The 27,879-nt window shown below is 34.7% G+C and overlaps 1 protein-coding gene across 1 annotated transcript in view; it reads right to left on the reverse strand.

The window, feature by feature from the left end:
• Positions 1 to 27,879, reverse strand: part of GBE1 (1,4-alpha-glucan branching enzyme 1) — a 279,857-nt gene that overhangs the window by 167,241 nt on the left and 84,737 nt on the right. The window contains exon 3 of the mRNA XM_021689411.2: positions 22,944 to 23,059. Coding sequence (XP_021545086.1) covers positions 22,944 to 23,059 — 116 coding nt within the window. The remainder of the gene's footprint in view (positions 1 to 22,943; positions 23,060 to 27,879) is intronic.

Raw genomic sequence — 27,879 nt, forward strand, 5'->3', positions numbered from 1 at the left:
AAATGAAAACTACCACATTGATATTAGACGTGTGACTTTTTAAACTAAAAGAAACTACTCTGACTCTTGCAAACAGTTTCTTTTTATATTTCATGTAAGCAGTCTTCTTGTGATATGGTAATGGTTAACTGAAAATCTCTAAATCTGAATCCCTTTATATTCCGTACGCAAGGTACAAAGGAGCACAAAACAAAATCTAAGACCATATCCAGCAAGACACTCAGTGCTGGTGAACAATTTACAGGTGAAGTCAAGGCACTTGCTAGGCTGCTGATGCAGGCAGCAAGGAGGGCAGAAAAAGAAAATATTCTTTTAAACAATGGTGGTGAAGGTCAAGTCCTGATTTTAATACCTCATGAAAGCACAAAATTATTATTATAAAATTAGGTTAGCTATTATAACAAACAGATTCGTGTGACATACATTAAGTATATTAATAAGCTTTTATTTCTTTTTATAATAGTTTGTTAGGCCAAGGTAGAATGCTATTGGTTTCTAGCTTGTAGGCATCACTTCATTAATATGAGTATTAAGTTGATTCAAGTCAGTAAAATACTAATGTACCTTTCGAGATTTGCATAATATATTGAATGGCTGGGGGGAGGGTAGTTGGCGGATAAGAGAAGGAAACTGGAAACCAGTAAGTATAGAATAATCACATTTTTATGATAATAAAAAGCATATATACACATACACACACAGAAGCAGAGTGACAAGAAGGAAGTTTATAAATGCTTAGAAACAGATCAGGAAGAAGACCCACAGAAACTCAAAACAGTGGATGGTAGGAGGGGGGACTGTCAGTTATGAGAAGAGCTACTTTGTTATTTTATTTCGTTATTTCTTAATTGTTTTAAATTCTGTTTTTTTAACAGAAATTATAAATCATGTTTAATAATTTTGCTTTGACAAAAAAGTAAAATTGACTCTCTGGAAGTAAAAATGAAAGCATTTCAAATATGAAAATAAAGTTTCCTGGGTTCAAACACATCAAATGGCCTGTAGCTCTCAAGCCTAAACAAATAAATATGTGCATATGTGCAAACTAAAGTTTAACTTTTTTATTAATGCTATAAAATTCAAAAGGAAAACTATTCCAAAGAAAAATATTATTTTTACAACTGTTTGCTCAGAAAGTTTTATAAACTGAAAGTCTATAAAGAATAGTTTAATTGCAATCAAATGCCATGCCTTGACTTTCCAAAAGAGGGAGCTATAACTCCACTGCCACAAATGTATCGATTTGATACATAAAGGATACATTCAAACACACAATTATTGCGTTACCTAAATAAAATAATTTTAAGAAAAAACTTTAAATTATGTATTTATTTTAGCATTATTATTTTAATTGCCTAAAGAGCACAGTGAAATCTATGAAAAATATCATGATCCTCAATAATAAAATGGAAGCTGCTCCAACTTTTTTGAAACTCTCAATTGTAGAATAAAAATATGACAGAAATCTTGCATCGTTTATAATTTGAAAAAACACAGATTCAGAGACCCCAGATGTCATGGTTACTAAAAATTATGGGTTCTTATTATTATCTGAAAATAAGATTTAGTATCGTTTAGAAGAACTAGAGAGAGAATGCTGTTTCCTGCAGTGATTATTAAAAACATGAATATCAAATGCTGTACCTGGGGGATTCCTATTGAAAACAATGTTCACAGAATTTACTTTATAAATGAAATAAAATCTTTAAAAATGTACTGCATCTTTTGAAAAACAAAAATAATATAACCTAGTTTCTAAATTATGAAAAGTAATATCAATCAATGAATTAAAAAGCTCAAAGTAAAAGAAATATTTGAGTTATAACCAAGAAGACACACTAATGATGAAAGAAGGGATATTAGTATCAAAACCCAGATATTAATTCAACTTGATAACAGCAATGGTATCATTCTCTGGAAAACTATATTCTAAAAGGAATGTGAAATTGTTCCCAGTTAAATACATATACATATACATTTAAATATGAAATGCAAGTGAGCAAAAACAGTTGAAAACAGGGCACCTATTTATTCAGAAAGCTATTTACCATATTTATTTATTTTACCCACTTTCTATGTAATTACAGTTAAAAATGGATGGTTTGTTTCTCTTAATCAGCATGTGGCCAAATCACTAAGTTTCCACACATTTAAAATAAGGTTTGAGCTAGTTGATTACTATAGTGCTCCCCCACTTCAACATATAAGTCAGTATATTGCAGAGGAGAGACTAGAAGATTAACATTTCAGTTTATTGTTTCAGCCACTTATGACACCAGACAAGAAACTTAATCTAGCTAACATCCACTTTCTTCAGCTAAAACTGGGAATAATTATAGCATCTATACCTCATAGGACTGTTAAATAAGGGTTGTAAACCAAAACAAGCTATTAAACAAATAAAGTGTTTAAAATAGTACCTATAACATACTGAATACTCAAAATAATACTTTTTTAAATTCCAACTAAAATGCTCTAACAATTTAAACTCATAAAAGAAGAATAGTATCTGTGGAAGACCATTCACAGTCAGGAACATACTGCAAATAAAAACAACTGTACTGATAATATTTTCCTTATTTAAACCTTAAGCAACTGCAGATGATTTATTCTGCGATGAGCATGAGCTGGTATTTTGTAGGCTCAGATCTTACTAACGTGAAGAGATGCATGAATCTTGGGCAAGTTATAACTTCCTTGAAATTCAATTTTCTTAACTACATCAACAATATTTGATGAAGATGATCTCAAAGGTTCCTTCTTGTTTGCAAACTCTAGGACTGCTCATTACAAAGAAAATATTGTGTGTATGTGTACAAACTGATTTACATATGTGCAGATAAATAGATATATATAGAAAGAAGATAAGAAGATAATAAAAACAGCATATGTAAGTTCTGAGGTTATGTGAAATAGATGCTTAATCACTGTGTTATTTCATTAAGGAAGAGACTTCTAAGCCATTTTGAAGGAAGAAATGGATCTGTAAAGGCAAAAACACAGAAAATGGGCCATTCTAGGAAGTGAATAAAATAAAATATATATTTAGAGTTGGAAACAAATTCACCCGAAATAACAAAACCTGATTCCAGAAGATTATACAAACCTTCAAGTAAGAAACTGGCAAGAAGAATACAAGAAAGTTTGAAACAACAGCAATTAATTCGTTAATGAAGAAAATGGAAATGCCATCCTGAGGAGTGTAATTTTAGGATTGAGTTAACAGCTAAAAAAGTACCAACTCTTTAAGCCACCAACAGTACAATAAGATAATAATGACAGATCATTAGATCATTTTTACCCTTTAAAGGTATCTTCACAAAGTCATTAGGTGGGACATGTAAAATATAAATATATGAAGCAAATAAACTGAGGAACCAAGATATAAAATCAAATAGCTAATTACTAATGGTTAAATAATAACCCAAAGTGCCTGACCCCTGGCCCAATGTTATTTCTACAAGGGCGGTAGTTTTAAACTTGCCATCCACCAAAATCATCAGGAGCTGTTTAAAAATACACAACCCTCTTCCTCTGTGATGGTGATAAAAAAAGCTATCTTTGAAAACTACTATCTGCTCTGGTGAGAGGGGAAGCCACTAGAGTAATTCAGACATCAGGCAATAAAGGTCCAAGCTACAAGTGAAGAGAACAATATTTGAGAAATCCTACAGAGGTAAAAATCAGCTAAATTTCTTGACTGATGGAATGTGATGGTAATAGAAGACAAGAGATAAAAGAACTATATATTTACAGTTCTGGGTGGTTAAGAGGATGGCAGACCCTTTGAGAATGATACGGCAGTTGAAAGGTTATGTTGCTTTGCAACTGAAAAAAATTAGTTTTTTTCCTTATATTTAATGTCAATTATATACTTGAATCTCATCAGATGTATCTTGAGTTTTGATTCATACATGTAACTGAAACATATGTATTTTTGCAATACTATCAGATTTTTTTGTTAATATTAAGCAACTTTAAAAACTGTATGTGGTATATGAGTGTTTATGCGTGAATATACTTTACATGTAGGTTTACTTTTTCTCATCCCCCACCTCACCTCAGAAGAACGCCAGCACTGTTAAAACCCAGAGCTAAAAAGTTAAACTATATTAATTTCATTATTTGCTTTTCTAGAAAAAAAGTGTTATTTCTAGCTAATTAGGTCGGCAAAACAGAACTGTATAATAAGTCTAAATTATAAAAATCCTTATTTTCAAGTACTTGTTACTTTCCAAGTTTAGTCTAATTTAAATTAGTATTCTTCAAGTAAGTCTAGTAGAAGCCCTCTCCTCATAAACAAGTAAGGATCATTTATAAACAATATAAAGCACTTAGTTTAAGTAAAGCAAATTTTTGCTTGATAGTATACAATTACATGTGTGAACTACTCTTCAATAAAGTTGAATTACATTAAAGCTAAGGATCCTTTCGCAGAGGCATCTTTCTTTTAGAATACATTCCCATTACCCATTAGCCTAAGAAATTTGTTATATTTATATATTACTTACAAATTATGATAAATTAAGACAAATTTTATGGTTTTTTAGGCAAATTTCACCATAGTATGTTTAGACAATTGTATAAAACACAAAATAACTGCATGTTAAGTCAATATATAGTTGATAACCTTCAGGAGTTACAAGCAAGAAACAGCCACATTTGTTCTTGTGACTTGTTAGAGGTCACTGAAAAGACTATGGGAATTGTCTTCACCGAAATATAAAAGGATCTCTTGGTGATTGGATGGACAAAAACGTGTGTGCAATATGAGAACAGTATCCAAATTCATTCCAGTGCTCACAGTTTAATACATTTCCTATGATACGCTTTTTCACATTGATTAGCTCTTATTGATCATTCACATCCAGTCCTTGTATTTGATTAGTTTCAAAACAACTAACTTTTCTCATTACCAATAGTTCCTTTCTTCATTAAGGATTCTCTACCCATCTTCACTGTGGTAGCTTCATTTTGCTCTGTCTCCTTGATCTCTTCCATAACATTTCATTAAGATTTCTTTTTAAGTTGTACAGAGATTTTATGCATAGTTCCAAGATTCTTAAAATGTAAACTTTGAATTAAGAAAATGAATGCTCAAAAGCACATAAAATTCTTTACATGAATAAGCACTGGGCAAAGCACACAGTTTTTTAAACACTCTTGTGAATTTTCAGACATTGGTGGAGTGATCCCATGAACACACCAGCTGAGCCTCAGGAAACATTTTGTAAGGAGGAAGACAATGCTGATTTACAGACTCCTCAGATACTGCCTTATTTTATAATTTATAAACTACTTGGCCTGTACTCACAAAATCTGCAAAGATGTGATTACTGAAAGCATAATAAGCATGGCTCTGAGCACTTGTGTGCAGAAAATACAGTTGAGATTACAGAGAATTAACTCAGTACCAAACATTGTTGCAAATACTTTTACCCTCTCATCAATTCCATGGGGTACTATTATGAATCCCAGTCTAGGAGACAGAACTGAGATACGAGAATGACTAGCCAAAGGTCACACCAATAGCAGGTACTGGAAACAGCAAGTGAACACAGTCTGGCTGGAATCCGTATTTATATACATTATGCTTTTACCACTACTCAAGAGAACATGGAGAAACTTATCCTCTGAAATATAGGTCGTACTGGCATGGACATAAAGTCAAAGCCATCTAATGGGCAGAGTGCCCAGGAGTAATGTCACACGGTATCGGCATTCAGATGTATTTAGATATTCAGGTGAGACATGGTACACTGTTTTGAAGAACGTCATTGGGCAGAATACTCAAAGAGACGATTTGTTCTGTGGGTATATTATGAGAGGACAAAAATTTAAATAACAAAATACGTATCTTGAGAGAATAAAAACAATCACCATAGTTCTTATTTATTATGAATATAAAAAAATGGAAAATTGAAATCTACTTGAGTACTATTTATTTGAAAAGTTTTTGAAATACTAGTTACTTTTTTTTAAATGCAAACTGGGGAATACCCAAGAGGCTCAGATATGTATCTTGCTTAAAGCCATAAACAGCATATAAAAAGCTTATATACTCCAAAGTCTTTATCCAATTCTCTATATAAAATAACTTGTCATGACACCTAGTTAACAAGAGTGAATGGACTCTTCATAAACACTGAGTTATTCCAACTTCTTTCCTGATGCTTTGCCTTTAAGAAAAGTGCTATAGCAGGACTCCTGGGCTGTCTTAACATAAGGTAACTATATGAGTTCATGTATCCTAATCTTGTATAAGGGGAGAAGGGCGAAGAAGGTCTCCATGACTTTAAGGAATTCTGCAACTGTGATTGTGTAAGTTTCACCGATTAGGGTGATATGATGTGGGGCAGTAAAAGAGCATACGTTGGGCAGTAAGGAAAAAAAAAAAGGCATTTAACAGAGTTTCCCTTGAGTTTCTCTGCTCAACAAAATAAAATATAAAATCTTGTTCAAGCACCCCTTTATTGCACCCTGCCCATATTCTTTAAAATTAGAATGAAAACAGTGGTATACAACTAATCCAAAAAAAAAAAAACCCATATTTTTTCAAGGGGACTTGAGACCTACAAACAAACACAAAACCCAAAGAAAGAAAAGAAAAAGAAAGAAGATCTGAGGACACAATTCTGTTTTTTAAAGCCTCATGAACTAGAGGCATAAGTTCTGCAGTAACAGAGTCCTTTGAGCTGTCATCAGTGTGGTCCCCACACCAGCAGCCTTGGCATCATCTAGGAACTTGTAAATGCAAATTCTCAAGTTCATCCCAGACCTACTGAATCAGACACCCTGGGCAGTGTCTTTCATCAAGCCTACCAGGCGCTTCTGACCCACGCTGAAGTCTGAGGACCAGTGCTTTCGGGTACTGTTACACAGGCTGCTATGAACATGCAGGTGGATGACGTGCATGTGGGGAGTGAAGAGTTTATGAGCAGGGACAGTATTTGCAGTTTGATCACCACAGTGGGTGGCTGAAGCCATAGGACTTCGAGGAGTGAGCAGAGGGGGGGCAAGACCACTGGAGCAGAGGAGGATGAAGGAATTGAGAGGCCAGCATGCTGGCAGGTCTCCTATGAGGATACTGAAATCAACAAAATTATTTTTCTTTAAAACAGGCTCTTAAGGGTACAACTGAAACTTCTGAGGTGCTTCTGTCCTCCCCATAATTTAAGATTTTTCTCTAAAATATTTTGTTTTAGTAAAGATAAATTTGAGAATATAATTCTTATTTTAGTAAGATTCCGTTTATCAATTTACCAGCTTTAAAAAGCAGTCTTCTCTTCTAGTATTATGTTAAATACTTTTAAAAAGTCCTTTCATTAATTATTATAAAATTACAGATAAATGCTGGCTCTTACCTTTTCCTTCTTGTCTGATGCTCCTACAGATTTATTTTAAAAAGTGAAGAATTAAATGTGTATTTAAAAATGCTCAGGGTATGTGCTATGGCGAGCGCTGTGAATTGTGTAAGACTGTTGAATCACAGACCTGTACCTCTGAAACAAATAATACATTTTATGTTAAAAAAAAAAAAAAGAAGAAGATAGTAGGAAGAGAAAAATGAAGGGGGGGAAATTGGAGGGGGACACGAACCATGAGAGACTATGGACTCTGAGAAACAAACTGAGGGTTCTAGAAGGGAGGGGGGTGCAGGGATGGGTTAGCCTGGTGATGGGTATTAAAGAGGGCACGTACTGAATGGAGCACTGGGTGTTATACGCAAACAATGAATCATGGAACACTACATCAAAAACTAATGATATAATGTATGGTGACTAACATAACATAATAAAATAAAATTTAAAAAAAGAAATTATGCCAAAGTATAGTTGTTAGGTGATTAACAAGCTTTATTCAGCAGCTAAAAAAAAACATGCTCACCAACAATACAAAAAATAAATGATTAGAGCCAATACCTATTTAGCTTTGTTAAGAAGGGGAGGACACTCATTCTTCTTAAACCTTAATTTAAATCTTAGGTATCTTAAATGTACCCATCCAGCTGTCCTAAGAATTCTCTGTTATATAGGCGATCAGTTTACATGCTCAATTTTGCTATTCAGGAAAACCCGTTAGAGCCTGGTTGCTGTCCAGGTGCAAATTCTGCTCAGTATGCTTTTACATCCCACACTGCTATATTTACATGCAGTATTTTCATTAAAATCCTACTCTTACTTTATGCAGAAGTTGTTGTCAAATTAAAAATAGCATTAAAAGTAAGACTAGCATTTCCTGATAATTTGGACATCCTTCAAAAAGTGGCAAAATTTTAAGCCTCATGTAATATTATCTAACAAATTCCAGATTGCTTTAGGATTTTACTTTCACTTTATTTGTGTAATGTTGGCGTTCACAATTTGATCTAAAAGATATCATTATAATTGTACATTAATAATACTAGTTATATCTTTGAGTGTATATTGCCAGTTGTCTCCTCTAAACTTACTATGAACACCACTCTTTTTCTAAGTTATAATGACTGAACTTATAAAAGTTTTAAAGCTGTTTAAGTTTTAAAGGATATATTATTTACAGTTGATCGCAGAAGTATATAAAAAGAAAAGTTTCTAGCTCAAGATTAATTCTTCCATTTCCTTAAATAAGTTCCTTTTAAATGGCTATGACAGTAAATGCTAATTGCATTTCAAAAGCAATCGTCCATTTTTTCTTGAAGACAGAACTTGCTGAATTTTAGCTGGACAAATGGCCCCCAAGTTAAACCCACATTTCCCAATGTTCCTTGCAGCAAGGATGGTCAATGAAACTAAGATCTGGTCAAAAGGATGTGTATAGAAATGATGTGTTCACATCCTTAAAAGGGAATGCCTTTGTTTTCCTTTTTCTGTAGGAAACAGAGATGGTAGATATTGTTTATCATGTGGGTAACATACTTGGTGACAGAAGGCCAAGAGGAGGTAACAAGGAAACTGGTCTGAACATACACATGGAACAGACACAGACTATCCATAGAACATCTAGTGACCTGAACTTTTACTTCAGAGAGAAATGAACCATCTATCTTGATCAAGACACTGTTATTTTGGTGCTTGACAAAGCAAAATAACCAATATCTTACTTAATATGGTGACTGAGAAAGATGCCACGTCCCACTAAAACAACCTTAATAAAGTCAACCAAGTGTAGTCCTAGGCCAGCAAAACACATTACAAAAAAAAAAAAGAAGAAGAAGAAGAAAAAGAAAAAGACAAAAAAAAAAAAAAAAGGAACAGCATGGTGGAGCCCCACTCACCACACTCACCATACCTGGCTCACCTCACACCTTATTTGCTTTCTTGAACCACATTCATTATGGACTTCTCCAACCATCCTCTGTCTAGCCAGCCACACAAGCCTTTTAAACAACTGGGTTTCTTTCATCCTCTATCCTTAGCTTTTCATCCTCTATCCTGTGGATACCTTAGTCTCTTTCTTTTTTGACTCTATAATGACACCGAAGTCCTTCCAAGGTACTGTGTATGGTCTCAACCAACTACTAGGTCCTTCCTTTCTGAGCCTTGCCCCTTCATCAGTGCCCAAGCTGACACATCTAGCCAGAGAGGTAGGACATGGATACATGATATGGTCATGCCAGGCATAGGGACTAGTCTAGATTTAAAAAGTACAAAGTAAAGTCCACCTTACTTTAGAAATTTCTGGCTTACAGAGCTATAAAACTAACTACACACATATCCACCAACACACACACACAAACACATATATAAGTATGCGTACATATTACATAGTGACTAGCAATATCATAAGATCAAACTGTTTCAATCTGTGTGCACAGCTTCCTTCGAGGATCTTCATTGTAAGCTGCCCTCACATAGTAGTTATGATTCCATCAACTACCTAACTCGAACTATATATATTTAGATATATATAAATATATGTATATTACTTACACCATATGTTCTATTGAATGTTCCTAACAACTAAAAATATATCAGATTGTTTTTTTGTGTGTCTTCTCCCAAATTTATTACTGTCATTGCATTGCCACTTGCTCCTAGGAAAACATGTATTCTAAAAACATACCAGAATTTGCAAAGGTTTATCATTTAAGCCAAGGGCTATGCTTGGTAGTGTTTTTAAGCAGAGTTATCAAGAAGTCACAGGAATTGTAATTAAACTAATAAATTATAGAAACATAGCATAATGGTTAAGAACACAATCTCTAGAGCCAGACTTACTGGGTTTCAATCCCAGCTCTACCAGCTATCAGCTATCAGCTAGCTAGGTGACTTTGAGAAAGTTATATAATCTCTTTGTGCCTCACTCTTCTCTTCTGAAAAATGGGGATAATGGTAATAGGACATTCCTGATAGGGCTGCATTGAGAACTAAATGAATTAATATTTTAATGTGTTTAAATTGTACCTGGCACATGGTTAAGTTCTATAAAATAAACAAAGGATTCTTTTTACAAAGAAACAAGCTGATTGTATTTATAGCCTAGCTTAGGCTATAAATTCTGTATACTTAATCACTGCATATATTAAATTATGAAATAATTATTTTATATACTGAATTTTTAAAAGAAGGAAGAGTAAAAACATAGGAGAAATGAAAAAAAATCAACAGGTTTATGAGATTTTTTTTTTTCTTGTGCTTGTCTCTGAAGGTGACCTTTTGGGGAAAACGTATGTTATTTGTTCTCTGAGCTGTGTATGATTAGTTTCTTCATCATACACAGACAAATTAGAAAGGCTGCTGTGGTGCCCAGAAATCATCTGTTAAACAAAGTCAAAATTAATGATAAAACTGAGTTCCCTTTGTGTTTGATTTTCATTTATCTGCACTCAATTATAAACGAGCTACCAAAGAACGCTACCCATTAGCTGTTAATTCATAATGACTTCAGAAAGCAATCCCTATACTGCCAGTGATATCTCACTAACAATCTCCTACTCTGCAGGGCTTTAGCTTGAAGACGAAAAGAGAAAACAAAACTACATACTCCAAGGTGCTCCTCATCCCATCATGGAAAACTCCAATGCTTAATATAAACAAGCTGTAATAAGACTGCATCTATATATCTAAAAAGGACTTGAGCCATTTTTTTCTTTCATCTTAATTTATTATAGCTTAAGCAAAGTAGACCTAGATGTAGTAACGGTGCATCCCAAATTTCGATTTCACTGTGTCAAAAGTAAATATTCCTCAAGGTTAGAGAAAGTTTTCAATGAGGAAAATGTCTAAAATAGATGATATCTGTCTCACCCGTAGAGAAATAACATAGGATTATTAATTTGGGATAGGATAAGAGTGACATCATCCCATAATTGGACTTGTCTTTCTTCATAGTACTCATCTAAATATTTGACCTCTGGCACATCCCATAGTAGATCCATTTTGTAGCCTCCTAACTAACTGGTTCTGAACTATAAGGAAAAAGATTTAAGCCCCGTTTATTTACTCATAGGTGATCTAAAGAAATATTAAAACAAATTTGGGTCTTTTTGGAAGTAATTTCAAGCCCTTATTCACAGATTTGCATAAATTTAATTTATATTCTTAACTTCCAAAAAACTTACAATTTAAAAAATATGGAATGTCATATTTAAAAATAAAATGAGAAAGAAAAATCAACAGTTACAATGAAAATAGTCAGAAGGCAAGAAGGGCTGGAGGGCAAGGAGGTGATATAATGGTATAGGGCTCTGGAGTTGGATGGTTATTGCAATTGTACATTTCACTTAATTTTAAGTTTTCTGACAGACAAGAGAAAAGGGGGAATAATAGTGAGATAAAAATAATCATTTCGGATCTTCTGGAGAAAGGCAAACTTTTTTCTAGTATTGAGCTCTCTAAACAGTAACTCGCAATTATTAACACAGAAAATGCTAAAGACTCATTAAAACTAGCTGTGATTTCCAGATTCTAATATTTGTTCATTTTTTTAACCCTGATATCAATAGGATTTCCAAAAATAACAATTCTATAGGTCAAAGATGCCTAAATTCAAAGAATATAATTTAAAGTTACTGACATGCAACTTTATAAATTTCTTTCACTTTCTGTATAATGTGCATATGCAAAAATATTTCCAACAGTGGCAAATGGGCTTACCTGATGGTCTCTAACCATTTCATCCATGACATCAATAACATTTATTGAGTAGCTTCTATTAGACATTTCTAGGTCCCAGGGACACAAGGATGACCAAGACATTGACCCTGTCCTCAAAAAGTTTACAGACTAAAACTACATATCATCACAGTGAATGAGGAGGGAACAGGCTCCAGAAAGGTTTGTGGCAGAAGGGGTAGTTGGTAAGTGGAAAGTAGAGTTTGGCATTATGGAAAACTTCACCAAAAATAAATAGCACCTAAACTCTACATCAAAGACTAGGAGTTTGTCAGACAGCAGCAGGGGAAGCCATTCCATGTAGAAGGGATGCTGCCTTTGCATTTGCTGAGACATGGTAAGAATGGCATTTGAGCAAACTGCAAGTACTTCAGTGTGGACTGTACCTCATTGTTATGGACTGAATGTTTGTTTGTTTGTTTGTTCGCCCCAAATTCATATGTTGAAATTCTACCTCCCCCGCAATGTGATGGTATTAGAAGGCAGAGAGTATAGGAGGTAATGAGGATTAGATGAGGTCAAGAGGGTAGAGCGCTCATGAATGGGATTAGTGTCCTTATAAGAGTCTAAGAGCTTTCTTCCTCTCTCTGCTCTTCACCATATGAGTAGTTGCCAATGAGAAGTTGACAGTCTGTAACCCAAAAGAGAGCCCTCACCAGAATTCTACTATGCTGGCATCCTAGTCTCTGACTTCTGGCCTCTAGAACTTTAATAAATTTCTGTTCTCTGTAAGGCACCCCATCTACAATACTTTGTTATAGCAGCTCAAATGGACTGAGGCAAGGATAAAGACAAAGTTGGAGAGGAATCCAGAGGCCAGGGCATGGAGGGCTTTGTATGTCAAACTAAGAGTACAGAATTTAAACTAGAGGCCAGTGTTGTTCAATTCTTTCAAAATAGAAAAATTATTTAAACATAATCATACATGGGAGCCCAGTATAAAACAGGGAAAGGATCTCCGTATTTCAAGTGAGTGCTAGGGAATCTGAAAACTCACCAGGTCAGCCTCTTGATACACAGTGTGAAAACCCTAGCTATAACCAAATCAGGGGTTGGGAGAGTTCATCACAAAGGGTTTAAAGCAGAAGCATAACATGAGCAGATTTCAAATCTTAGAATGAGGACTGTGGGGCTATAATATGAAAATGGACTGGGGCATTTCCGGAGTAGAATTTAGTGATTGATCACTTATATATAACACTCAGTGCTCAACACAAGTGCCTTTCTTAATTCCCATTATCCATTTAGCCCATCCCGCCGCCCACCTCCCCTCCAGAAACCCTCAGTTTGTTCTCTAGAGTTATAAGAGTCTGTTATGGTTTGCTTCCCTCTCTTTTTTTCCTCCCCTTCCCCTATGTTCATCTAAACAACTTTGAATCTAGATATCCATAATACATAAACTTTAATCCTAGACAAAATGTAAAATATCTAAGATCTCAAGCCATTGCCGGAAGAATTTCTATAGTAATGTGTCTAGGAAAGGAAAGTGTTAACAAGTTACAAAAACAATGATTTATGACAAGTTTGAGTTGGCAGGTGGTACACAGCAAAAGGATATATTTTTTCGAATATCATAACTAGAAATGATCCCTCAGAAACTGCAGAAGATTGAGACCCTATCATAGGCCACGACACAGTAAAACTCATTTATGAATTTATATGAAATACTGATATAAATATATAAATATATGGTTCAAATGATTTGTAAATGAGATTTACATTGCTTCATTCACAGGTCTTAAGCTTAAAAGTACCATCATCCAGTTATTTGTACTATTTTCTTTTATTTTATTAAGATATTAAGAGTAGGAGAGGATAAAAACCAACGAATGGGAAGTGAGAATATGGAAAGAGCACATGTACATGATAGTAGGTTCTTCTTTCCAGGACTCTCTACCATATAAGAGAAGAACATTCAGGATCCATTAACAGTAGCTAACTTTTGTTAACTGAAAATGAGACTACTTTTATATGCTTTAGAAGAGAGAGTATGAATATTTGTGAGGAAAACAATGAGATCATTAAGGGTCAAAGTCCTGGGGAAAAAAAAGAAGAAAACACAGGTTAAGGAATAAGTTGGTCATTATAAAAATTATAGATGTTTTAAGAAATGAAGGATTTTTTAAAAAGCAGAATTAAAGAAAAAAAGCAAAAAAAAGTTTAGCAATTATGTTGTTCTGCACATTTTCAGAGTAAAATTTCCTCAAAGAGATTCACTATTTTTTTTTTAGTCTTCCTATACATGATATCCTCATAAGTCAAATTGGCCACTGTCTCCTACATAGAATTGTTAATTCCTGTTCAATCTTGCTTGACTTTATATTCTTTCATTCCCTAATTGACCCCTGACAACCTATTCATTAATCTACATCTATTAACTCCCACAAGACCAAGCTTAAAAATGCATCTCTTCCCATAATCATTCCCTGACTATTAAACCTGTGACCTTTATTCTTCTCCATCTGTCCACTTCCCCAAGAATCTGTCTCTAATCCCTTGTTCTTTCTCCTCATCATCTTCTCTCTTGGGTTCCTTCTTGGCCCCATCAATATGTAGCCAAAAGTAAAGAGAACTAAATCACTAACAAATAAAAAAAAGGGAAACAACCACATATTCCATTTACTTATTCCTCTTTTTCCTGGCACAACCTTCTCAAAAATATAACCTTCTTCCTCTACTTCCTTCTCAGCCAGAGAATGCTCAAGCAACTCATTTGTTTATGGGGAGTTTTCTCCAAATGGACAATAAATTCAAAGCGCAGGCATTTTATCATTTATTTCTCCACCTACATCTGGGAAGACAGTATAATACGTCAAGTGCAGAAAATATAAAATTAAATATATGTTAACTCAGCTATTAAGAGAGAAAAAGAGCAAAATTTGATAAAGAAATTAATGTGGAGCAAACTCAAAGTAGAAAAAACCATTCCCACTTTCTACCTCACCCACCCTCTCTAGGCAGACAGAGTTACTCTTTAGACTGGCAAATAGACTCCTTTGGAAATGTACATATTTATTTTGTGTTTTCTATCAACATTTTAGAGAACTTCAGAAAAAAAAAAGAAAAATGAATCAATTAGCAAGCCTTTATTCTCATCTACAGAGGAAGACCATTTCCTGGTATGCTATTTAGGTTTATTAACATTCATATTGTATTTTGCAAACACAAAGAATTACAATCTCTGTGGTAAGGGAAGGAACATCTAATTCTAACTATGTATTCTCTCACAAATTAGATGTTTCAGGGTCTTAAAGGTTGATTAAGTTGAACCAGGTAACAAATGAAGTGAGTAGAGGATTTTCTGTGGGTCATAAAGAAGAAAATCTTTATCACATATAATAATATATAAAAACATCACAAGCAAGAAATAATCAGTTTGGCCAAAATCTTATAATCATGGCATACAATGAGAATATAATGACCTAACTAAGGCCCCAGAAAATTTAAAATATTCTTCTATCCAGTAGATGTACTTTTTTCTTCTTCCATTTAAAGAAGGGTGTTTAGAAGTATGAATTAAAAATGACAAGCTTAACAAATGTCTGTTGAAATAACAGCAAGGCAATACAAACAGTATTAACAGAAAAGGAGTAAGTAAGAGACCAGAAATTTCAACAAATGTTTGGAAGACAGAAAGTAGCTGAAGTGAGAAGGAACTAAGGCAAAAATTAAAACTGGATATTGCAGAGGAAGAACCTAAAGAGAGCTGGTCAATTTGCTTCACAGCACCGCGAGGAGACTAGGCATCTGCAGGCTCCTAACACTATGGAAGAAGGTGAGTTAAACAAGGGGACTGTGTTAAACATGGGGTATTCAACAAGGGGACTGTGGGCTCTGGAGCACACCTTCTCCCTAGCCTATACAGATAAATGTATATCCCTCCAGAACACCACCTCTTACCCCTCAAACAGGAGATGAGAGGTTGATGCTCCAAAAGACAATGAACTAGGAAGGCTCCAGAGACAATGAGTACAGTAGATGACAGAGGTGACTCACATGATTGAAAGTAGGGGGATTAAGTGTCTTAGTGTCACCTTTCATGGTGGAACCATCCTCCACTTCCCTTGTCCTTATCCATGAATGCCAGTAGCCAGGTATAAAGTCCTTTGGTCCACACCCCTTCCACCCACCCCCTGTAGGGGACAGGAAGATTCATCTGGAAAGATCTCAAAGAAAAACCTTCACTTATTGCTACCAATTTAAAAGCTGGCTCAGTTTCTGACTACCCAACAGTGAAGCTCACCAAGAATAAGGCCCTGTGTATGTGCAGAGAATTTTCAAATGCTTTTTCCTACCTCATTCTAAAATATGACCATATAGCCATGGATTACAAGGCATTTGAAAACAGCATGCAGAATGAAAGACAGAGACTAAAAGAAACACAAAATAAAATCTGAAAAAAAGAAAATGAGAGTAGGGGATCAGGAGTAAGAAGCAAATTTGGGGAAAGAAAATAAAAGAAAACTTCTACAATAATTTTCAAAAAGATAAAAGTATCTTTGGCCATTTAACAATGACAGAATGTATGCAAAAGGAGAAAACAAAAGCATGTTATTAGAAATGTTAAAAAAAGGGGGGGGGGGCTGCTGGGTGGTTCCGTGGTTAAGCGTCTGCCTTTGGCTCAGGTCATGATCCCAGGGTCCTTGGATTGAGCCCCACGTCAGGCTCTCTGCTCAGCAGGGAGCCTGCTTCTCCCTCTCCCTCTGCCTGCCGCCACCCCACTGTGGTCTCTCTCTCTCTCTGTCAAATAAATAAAATCTTAAATGTTAAAAAAATGTGATTATTACAATGAAAGTAGCTGGAAAATAAAGTTATTTCTTAAAGCAGAACAGAAAGTCAAGATGATGGGCAACTTGAGAGAAAAAGATAAGAAAACTTAAGAGATTCAATATCTAGATATTATAAATTCCTGAAACAGTGAACAAAGAATATGGGGACAAGAAAATTGGCAAAGAAATAACACAAGAAAATATTCCAGAAATGAAGGATAAAGTGCTTATGAGATTTACCTTCTTCTTTTTCTCCCCCCCATCCCCCAAGAGTTTTAGGAGCTGTATGCCAGCAACTGGGACAAAGACCAAATACAAATGTTTCACTGTATCAGAGAAATAATTCACATAACATGACATTCACCCTTTCAAAGTATTTCGTGGTTTTTAGTATGGTTCGCAAGGTTGCATGGTATGCAAACATCACCATGATCTAATTCCAGAACATTTCCATCACATTAAAAGGAAACCCTATACTCATTAGCAGTCATTCCCCATCCCCTCCCAGCTCTTGGCAACCACTAATCTACTTTCTGTCTCTATGGATTTGCCTATTCTGGATGTTCATAAAAATAAAACCATACAAAATTTGGCTTTTATGACTGGCTTCTTTCACTGAGCACAGTGTTTTCAAGGTTCATCCATAATGTATCATGTATCAGTACTTCACATGTTTATATGGTTAAATAATATTCCATTGTATGGGTTTCCCACATTTTGTCTGTAGATAAGTTGATGGACATTTGGGCTGTTTCCACTTTTCGGCTATTATGAATCATGCTGCTATGAACATTCAAGTACAAATGAGATTTACCTTCTTAAGCAAATATTCAGATATGAATTTTTCAACATGCCACATCCCTGCCCCCAAACTACTCAATGGCAACCTTCTGCCTCGCAATCTCATTCCAGATCTCAATTAGTATGTTTCACTTTACTTAACAAATCTGATATTTTACCCCCTAAAACCCAAACTCTTTCTACAGATTACCTATCTCCTTTCTATTCTCAGGGAAGTTCACTTCCATACTCTTCTTTCTCAGCTCCCTGAAAATTGGGGATAATGCTTTCCACACAAAAAAAGTAAAGACAAATATGGTATAAAATGAGTTGCTAAATCTGTGACTCCAGTTTTATTTCCTCTCTAACACTTTTTTCCCTTTTCTCTGTGAACCCTGAGCCTACAGGACATTGTAACGTAATGGTTAAGAGCGTGGACTTAACTGTCAAACGAGCCTGCATTCAAGTCCACAGGTGAGTGTACTCATGTAGGAAATAAAAAATATAATAATAATACCTTCTCTCATAATATTACCGCCAGGATAAAATTCAATATGAATGTAAAGCAATCCGTTTTTTTTTTTTTTTATTGCATCTTATCTAAGAAAATTGCAAATGTAGGTATTGGGTTCTGTGTCCCTTTTCCACCTATCGATTGTATAACATCTCAATATCATTAGAAAAGCAATGTGGTCTGGTCTGAACTGTGCTCCCCTCCAAACTCATATGTTGGAGCCCTAGCCCCCACTATGACAGTATTGAAAGATGGAGCATTTGGGAGATAATTAGGTTTAAATGAGGTCATGGCATGGGGTCCTGATGATGGGATTAGAGCCATGTGAGGACACAGCAAGAAGGGAGTCATATGCAAGCCAGGAAAAGAGCTTTCACCAGAACCCAACTATGCTGACTGGTCTTGAACTTCCTGCCTCCAGAACTGTGAGAAAATAAATTTCTGTTGTTTAAGCCACCCACTGTATAGAATTTTGTTATAACATCCCATGATGACTGACACATGAATCCCCTGAAACTATTAAAGGCCTAGTATCAAGAAACCTCTGTTCTAGTCCATTTTGTTACTGAGTGGCAAAGAAAAGTTAAAACACACAAACATCCTAAGCACTAAAAAGACAATTCTCATTGTCCTCGGCAGTCATTTGGGTATTAATTAGAATGAGAAAAGAAAAGAAAATGGGAATCAGAAGAAAAGAAAAAGAATTCTTCAGAGTTTGCCTCCAACAGTTTACTTACCCTGATCTTTTACTTTTCCTGACCTGAGGTCTTTACTGACCTCCTGAGCTACATTTTACGAAGTTAGGACAGATTTACTTCTTACCCATCTCTCTGCCCCAGAATGCTGACCCATGTGGACCATATTCCCCAGAACACTGGCTTCTCTTCGGGTTTGGCCCATGTGCAGCCCCAATAAGAGGTCAGAGAGAAGGAGACGAGTGAGAGATGAGAGCATTTGTTTCCTGATTCCCCTGGCTCCTTCCCTGCAAGGTTGCAATAAATTAACTCTGTCTCTAACCAAAGCTCAGAGATTCCTTCAAGATGGCCAACACTTTCTCCCTCTGAGTTCTAGTAATTAATCCCTTGTTCCCAGTGGCCTAGGCAAGGTAACAATTTGGGTGCTACTAGGCCCCCTCACCCCACCCTGTGGATCCCCTGCATGCTCAACTTTGAAAACAGCCTTTTGGAAAAACAAACGAATAAACAAACAAACAGAAAACACTGTTCAAACTGCCCTATTTCTGTGTGTCTGTGTCTGTGTGTGTGTGCGCGCGCGTGCATGCACACGCGCGCACATGCCATTTGCTTCCTGTTGGGACATCAATCAATACACACATTTTTATTCATGTAGTACTCTCAGGTTAAAATATTCCTCTTCCCTCTCTCTGGTCAACTTCTAAACATGTTACCAAATGTGCTTGAATGTTGTTGCCCCTCTGTTATTTCCCCTGTTACCACGACAGAATAAATAAACTGTCCACTAATATTTTGTTCTAATAGCACCTTATTTTAAAAGCACATACAGCTCACATATATATTACAATTCAGTACAAGCATCACAGATCAAGGACAGCACCTGACATACAGCACTCAATAATTATGTTAAATTTCTATGAAACAACTTGAGAAGTTTTTTTTTTTTAAACTTAACAATGCTATTAAAGATGTACATTTTAAAATAGTGACAACAACAACAAAAAATACCTTTCGATACATTAATTTGGCTAAGCATCCAGGAAGAAAAAGTATTAAACACATGAATAACATATGTCTCATTTTCCTTCAGGAATGTAGTCGTCTTTCTTTATATCTCTATAGTCTTGAATGTTTAATTCACCTTACTATATTTTTTTAAATATTTCCCATTTGGTAAACTCACATAGAAAGGAGACATTTACATGACCACATAAGCAGTTAGGTATTTTCTTCCAAAGTATTCAATTGAAAAATGCTTTACAGAGAAAACAAAGCTATTATCTCAATGGTAGGTAACATTTCTTTTTTTGTTAGCGGTTACCAGATAATTCATAAGAGAAACAACCTCAAGTGAGTTATAAAGGTCAATCCCTTGTGAACTGAAATAAATTTTCAAGTTCAATTTAAAACAAGATTTTTAATTACCAAGATAGACTATCTGGGGATAACTTCAAATTGAAAGGCCAAAAATCTCAAGTTAGTTGATTTTTTTATAGAGAATTTAACCCCTCCCTCAAAGAAAATCTGATATATCATTTCCCATAAATGAAAAACTAATTATATCACCATATTAACAGCATCTAAATGTTTCCTCAACATTTGAAACATCTAAATACTATGAGTAATATTTTGGGCCTAAATTTCTAGTTAATTATCCTCATGGAAATTTTTAGAGAATAATAATGAAGAATGATTACACAACAGTTTACTTGATACTTGCTGAACATTTATTTTATGTTAGACATAGATTTTCAAAGTCAAGTGAAAGGTAAAAGCTACTTTTTTTTTTTTTAATCATAGGATCATTTCATCTCATCTAAGTCAAATAAATTTTTAAAAGAAAGCATAGTATAGTACATAACCTAGTGTACAAAGCATCTTAATCTGTTTGGGCTGCTACAGCAAAATCCTACGGACTGGGTGGCTTATACCCAACAGAAATCTAATTCTTGCAGTTCTGGAATTTGGAAGTTTGAGATCAGGGTACCAACCTGGTCGGATGAGGGCCCTCTTCAGGGCTGCAGACTTCTTGTATCTTCACATGATGGAAGGACTAGGGATCTCTCTGAAGTCCCTTTTATAAAGGCACTAATCCTATTCAGAGGGCTACACCTTCCTGACTTAAGCACCTCCAAACCCCCTCCTACTAACACCATCACATCAAGCATTAGGATTTTAACACACGTTTTTTGGGACGATACAAATATTCAGACCATAGCAGAAAGTATAAAGGATTTGGAGTTGGATGGGAGATGCAAATGTTTACCATTATTCCCTGTATATATCAATAATCATTCATTCCTGGTAATCAATTACTTTTCCCCATGTATGAAAACAACCTGTCAAGGTTAATTCAGTCACCATTTAACACAAGAAGTTGGTAAGGTGTCAGAGTTCATAAATTTTTCTAACTTAAGATGGCAAAGAAATTTTAAAAGGCAAAAAAAAATTTTAAAAATTAGTAAGTTCATTTCTTAAAAACAAAAGACAAAACAGAATAAATGGCTGTAAGACCTAAAGTGACACTGAAAGCAGTACAAGAACAGTTGCCCTGCCTCACAGTTTCCCAAAACCAGGCCGCATAAACTAGAGAAGAACCAAGCTCTTTGACTTATTCTTTCAAAGACTGGGCCTAAAAATGGCCTTAATATTTAATAAATATTTCCTGAGTGCCTACTCTGTGCCAATTGAGAACAGACAATATTAGGAAACAAAACAGCACAAGCCCCTGCTCTCATGGAGTTTATACTGACTTAGAAAGGGATTATTTATATTAAATGTAAATCCCTCTTATTGTACACTGTAGCTACTTTTTCTCCTTTTCACTATAGATTAAGAGGAACGTTGGCTGCCATCCCATGTCAAAATGTCTCTTTATTCCAGACAATATGCCCTTCTGGTGACTATATTATGTGTGGCAATATTTCAGTCATTCTCTGATATACGTAAAATTTCATTATTTGTTTAAAAAAAAAAAAAGCTGCAAAACAACCATACAAATACAACACATTTTGATTTTACTTTAAGTAACTGAGTTAATAATGTTAAGTAACAAATACCAATAAAAATAATATTCAGTCACAGGATTTATCATGATAAATGCTTTGAATGCAATCATATGTCCAAAGAAGGGAAAGAAACAAGGGGACATGGAAATATTATATAATTTTATGAGCACTGGATAAAATCAAGTAAACATTAAAGGATTTAGATAACCTTTATATAATCAAATGCCTGAAATCTGTAATCCAGGCTTTCGAAACCCATCTTTCAAGCCTCCCTTGAGGAGACAAGAGAGGCTAGCTATATGGGCTCTGTAAACCCTGAATACAGAAACATAATGGTTAGCCAAAGCAGAGGACATGTGAAGGACACTCAGCCTGCCTCTGACAGGCAGGCCCCTAGGTAATCCAAGTAGGCTTAATTTAACATTAAGACAAGTCTTAATGTTAAAGACCAGAAAGAAGAATAACCAGGAAAATCATGTCCCCAAAATGCATGGTTCTCCAACAGACAGTACTGCCTCCCCCATTCATGTAGCTCATCACAAAATCAATTTTTTTAAAGATTTTATTTATTTGAGAGTAAGAGAGAGAGCACAAGCAGGGGTAGCAGGGAGACAGCCCCAGCCAGACATGGGGCTCAATCCCAGAACCTTGAGATCATGACCTGAGCTGAAGGCAGATGCTTAACCGACTGAGCCACCCAGGCGCCCGCACAAAATCAATTTTATCAAGACTCTCTTTATAGGTAAAAATTCTCTCCACATTTGCTGATTTGAAGACAGGTTTCATTTTTCTATTAAACTTTCTGTTTTTTCAAGCTAGACTTCTGCAATTACTCAATCCCTCCTTACATAAAGTTTCCAAAGTTGATAATAATACAATTAATAAGTTCAGTACCTTACCAAACAGTCCCAATTTAACACAATTTATTGATGATGTCTCTTCAGTTTTCCTCTATTTAAACATTTAGACTATTTCTCCCATAATTATCATGCATCAGTTTACATTCTAATATTTTAAATCAAACTTTGTATACAAAACAAAAAGAAAATAAGTTCATATAAAAACAGGAGGGTAGAAAGTACCTTTAATTTGGATCCATGAGGTACAAGTAGAGATTTATTCCTCTTTGGTGGGATATAAAGCTCCCACTTTCCATAATCCAGTTTTTTATATGGGTACGAAAATGGATTCCAATCATCTAAAAAAAAAAAATAAAGAAGATCAGTTAACAATTTGCATGGTATGATTAACATTTAATGAATTTCAAGCAAAGCATAATATGCTGCCCACTTGTACAGAATCAAATTGCTTAAAAAATGTTAAGTTTTCTAGGGTGTTAAGCAAAATACTCTACCAGCCATTTAGAAAAAAGCAGGTTATTTTAAATTTATTTTTAAGAAATGTATTTGAAAATTTACCTTTTGCATCTTAAAATTAAAAATTACAACATTTTCAATTGTCCTTCCAAATTCTAACATGTCCATCAATAAAAAGAATATAAAAGAAAATGATGGGTCCTTTTGTAGGAAACACCACCAAAAATGGGAGTTAATATTAAAAAAAACAGAAATGCATTCTTGGTGGGGCGCCTGGGTGGCTCAGTCGGTTAAGCGGCTGCCTTCGGCTCAGGTCATGATCCCGGGGTCCTGGGATCGAGCCCCGCGTCGGGCTCCCTGCTCAGTGGAGAGCCTGCTTCTCCCTCTCCCTCTGCCGTTCTCTCTGCCTACCTGTGCTCTCTCTCTGTCAAATAAATAAATAAAATCTTAAAAAAAAAAAAAAAGAAATGCATTCTTGGTAATTAGACAAGATACATCTCATGGCAGAAAAAAATGATGAAAAATAATTAAAATCATACTACATTTATCCAAATCTACAAGTGTATGACAAAACTGAGTTAAAAAGCTAAAGAAATGCCACAAGCAAGAAAGGTGGAAGGTTATAAACTATAGGGAGCAAAGGAAAGGTAGATCACAGATCTCGGAAGCAAGCCAAAATGAAGAACAACAGACCTATGCAACACGAAAACAAAATCAGTAAGTAAAGGACACACTGTTTAATAAGCTGTGCTGTGACAATTGGCTATCCTTATGGAAAAAAGAAAGAAAGAAAGAAATAGATCTCTACCTAATACTATGCCCAAGAATCATCTGAGCACAGATTGATGCTTAAATATGACAGGCAAAACTGCAAAATGTTTACAAGAAAATACAGGAAAATATGTTTATGATCTCAGGTATAAAAAGTATATTATTAAACAAGGTACAAAAATAAAAATTAGAAACAAGCCTGATAAATTTGACCAGTAAAATTATAAATTTATCTTCACAGATAGATGGATGGAGAGACAAACAGAATGAAAAGACAAACTACCAATTGGGAGAATACATTTATAAAGAATATACCAAGAAAGAACATCTAAAATATATGAAAAATGTCTATAATTCAATGAGAAAAAGAAAACAAACCAATAGAAAAATTACAAAGACATTCAGCGGAAGACACATGATGGCCAAGGAGCATGTCATGATGCTCAAGCTCACTTGTAATTAGGGAAACACAAATTAAAAGAACAGTGAGACTCCATTTACCACCTGCTGGATTAGCAAAATTTAAGAGCCTGAATATATCAGGTAGTCAGCAAGGATATAAAATAACACTGCAATTGAGAGTATAAATTGGTAAAACAATTTGCATTATATAGCAAAGTTGAAGATACATGCACTCGAAAGCCCAACAATCTTCCCCTTAGGTAACAGCCTGGAGAAATTCTGACAAATGTGCACAAGATAGCATTCGCAAATGCTCAATGAAGAACTGTTTGTAATAGCAAAAAATGGAAGCCATCAAAATGTAAGTCAGACACAAAATGAGTAAATAGGTTCTGGTATAATTAAACAATGGAATGCTATACAATAATATAAACTAAAAAGCAAATACATATGTGCAAAAAGCTAAAGCATGGAAGTTAATTTTAAAAGGGTATGGAAGAATACCATTTATACAAAGTTTAAAAATATGCAAAAGAGTATTACATAACACTTATGGATACATATGCATATAGTAAAAATATCAAAAGAAAAATGAGAATGTTAAACATCAAATTCTATGGGTGATTTCCACTGGATAAAGGAAAAGAAACACAGGAAGCTTCAGTAGTATCTGTAATATTTTATATATCATGTCCTCATCATGAAGACAATCTGAAAATGTCTAAAGGTGGTTTATATTAAAAAAACAACTCAACAGGCTCTGTGTTCTTATATGCTCCTGCTCCTAAAAGTTCAAATATATCTTACCTACATACAGTGTGACAGTCCCTTACCCAAGCAAAGAATTGAGGGCATAATTAGAAAGGAAAAAAAAAAGCTTGAAATACGAATATCTAGGTACTGTAACACTTCATACATTTATTGAATTTCTTTTTAAGCTAATCACTTAAGACAATTAATAAACTTAAGACAAGTAGCAGATCTTTTCCTGGTTAGTTAGATCTGAAAATAAAGGGTACAGTTCATTAGTTCATTCATTCATTCATTAAATATGAACTGAATGCTTAATATAGGCTCTGCTCAATGCCAAACTCAAAATTAATGTTCAGAATAACAGTCATATTTCCTGAAGAGAAGGTTAAATTGAGTAATAGTACACCAAAATGAATAAATTTATAATACAGATTCACTAAAAACTCAACTATAAATAAGATTTTGTTACTTTGAAAGTGAATCTTCAACTATATGGGTAATTTACAGATGCAGATTTATGTAAAAGCTGTTTTCAGTAATGTAAAAATGAATGTGCTTTTGAATATCACTGATTGAATATCAGTTTAACTAGTTCTTCAACTTGCAGTCACTTGATTTTTAAGGTCTATTTAAACAAGTATTAATATTTGTATAAAAAATACTTTTACTGAATCACATTTTCCTTTTATAAAATCTTGGAGTTCTAAATCTCCTAAAGCACCTGTTGATTATTTGTAATTCTACACTGTGAATTTTTTTTTTCTATCATCTTCAACACTTTCTTTTTATTAGCACCTCTCCTACTCATGGAAACTCGGGTGTTTACTTTTACTGCAGTTACATTTGTCTTGCTAAACATCACCCTTGAAAGCAAAATTTAGAACATCTTCACATATGCACCCCCAAGAAAATCCGTTCCACCAACTATCATAAGTGATGTAGAATATGTCTAAAGATTTCACATGAGAAAGGGAGAGGAAGGTTTACAAGGCATACACGCATGAAACAACTGAAGATTTTTGCATTCGGCAACTGTCGCCCCACGCAAATTCCTCTTCAGCCACACCACTACCAACCAGTCTGTCAGCTCCTTGACTCTTCTTCCAATTACTGTTAGCCCTGAATTTTCCTCACTCAACTTCCTTTATTAAATAGTGTTGCTTTTTTCTATTGGAAACACGAACCCCAATAAAAATTCCCACTTCCACAGTACAGCATGCAGATGTAAGATTGTTTCTCCCTAAAATGTGTTTTCCAAAATGGCTAATAAAATGAGATTTTCTCCAGGGGATAAATATATCTAAGGCCCAGAAACAGAATAATTAAAAAAAAAAATGGATTTGGACCTGTTCTTCTAAACTTTACATTAAACAGTTAAGAAAGAAGGAACCAGAATTAAGGTATATCCAGGTATAATTGCAGGAACCACTTGTGGAAGTACATAATTAAAAATAAATAAGCAAATATTAAACATCAAATGACCGGCATAAAAATTTTATTTTTTTTAATTTTTTTAAAGATTTTATTTATTTATTTGAGAGAGAGAGTGAGAAAGCACAAGCAAAAGGGGAGGAGTAGAGGGAGAGGGAGAAGCAAACACCCCACCGAGCACTGAGCCTGACCTGGAGCCCAATCCCAGGATCTGGGATCACACCCTGAGCCGAAGGCAGAGATGCTTATCTGACTGAGCCACCCAGGCACCCCATAAATAAAATTAAGTATTTATAAAATTTGCTTCACAAAAATATGGAAGACAAAATAAGAAGTTGAAAGACAAAATTTAGGGAAATTTTTGTGTTGTGAAATAAGTCATGTGACTTTATTCCTAAACATAACTGAAAATAACAGCAATAATGATAAATGATTCTAAGCCATACTAGAGTAGATCTAAAGAGATACTTTTGGAACTAGATTATTCAAACATTTTTCATTTTAATCTTGTGTGACTTTTATTCTGAGTACACAAGATAGCATTAACTTTATTTAAGTACTTAATGAAAATAGTTAATATCCCTATGTAGGCCTCAGGATAGGACCAAAAATAGCCCATTACCACATGGGACAATTGTTTGCTTCTTTATCAAGCACAGAACTAACACTGAGAGTTCTGTAGTTCAGTGGTTCTCAAACTTTAGCTCATACCAGAATCACCTGGGCTTATTGAAACAGATTGCTGCACCCCACCCACAGAGTTTTTGGTTCAATAGATCTCAAGTGTGGCCTAATAATTTGTATTTCTAACAAGTAATCAGGAGATGTTGATGCCACTGGCCTAGAGACCACACTAGAAACAACTGCCTGGGTCAAGAGGTATGTTCAGGTGTTCTCTACTCCTACCTTTTGAGGGATTTTCTAAATTAAATTAGATTTATGGACTACCAAATAATGCTCTAAATCAACAGATCAAGGAAATTCTGAAATAAGAAATATCTTTGATAATCCTTCAAGGTCAATATTACTCACATGAAATTCAGGATTCAGGATTTGGGAATGAATAGGGTTGTAAAGCCCAGAAGGATGATGAGTGAGATAAAGATTATAGAACAGATCTAATGTATAAAGGAATTGGAATGTATTAATGTAAGGGAACAAAAATTGACAAATTTGAACATGAAAAGATAACATATATTAAGATCATTATTCAATGCAGTTAGTAATGTCTATAGATAACATTTTCTAGAAATTCTCATAAAGAGATCGCTTGGTTAAAATGTTTGGGCCACTGATCACTGATCATGAATAAAAATTTGAAGTCTTTTATCTAGAAAAGTAATAT

Source organism: Neomonachus schauinslandi, chromosome 1, assembly GCF_002201575.2.
Source record: "Neomonachus schauinslandi chromosome 1, ASM220157v2, whole genome shotgun sequence".
Classification (NCBI taxonomy): domain Eukaryota; kingdom Metazoa; phylum Chordata; class Mammalia; order Carnivora; family Phocidae; genus Neomonachus; species Neomonachus schauinslandi.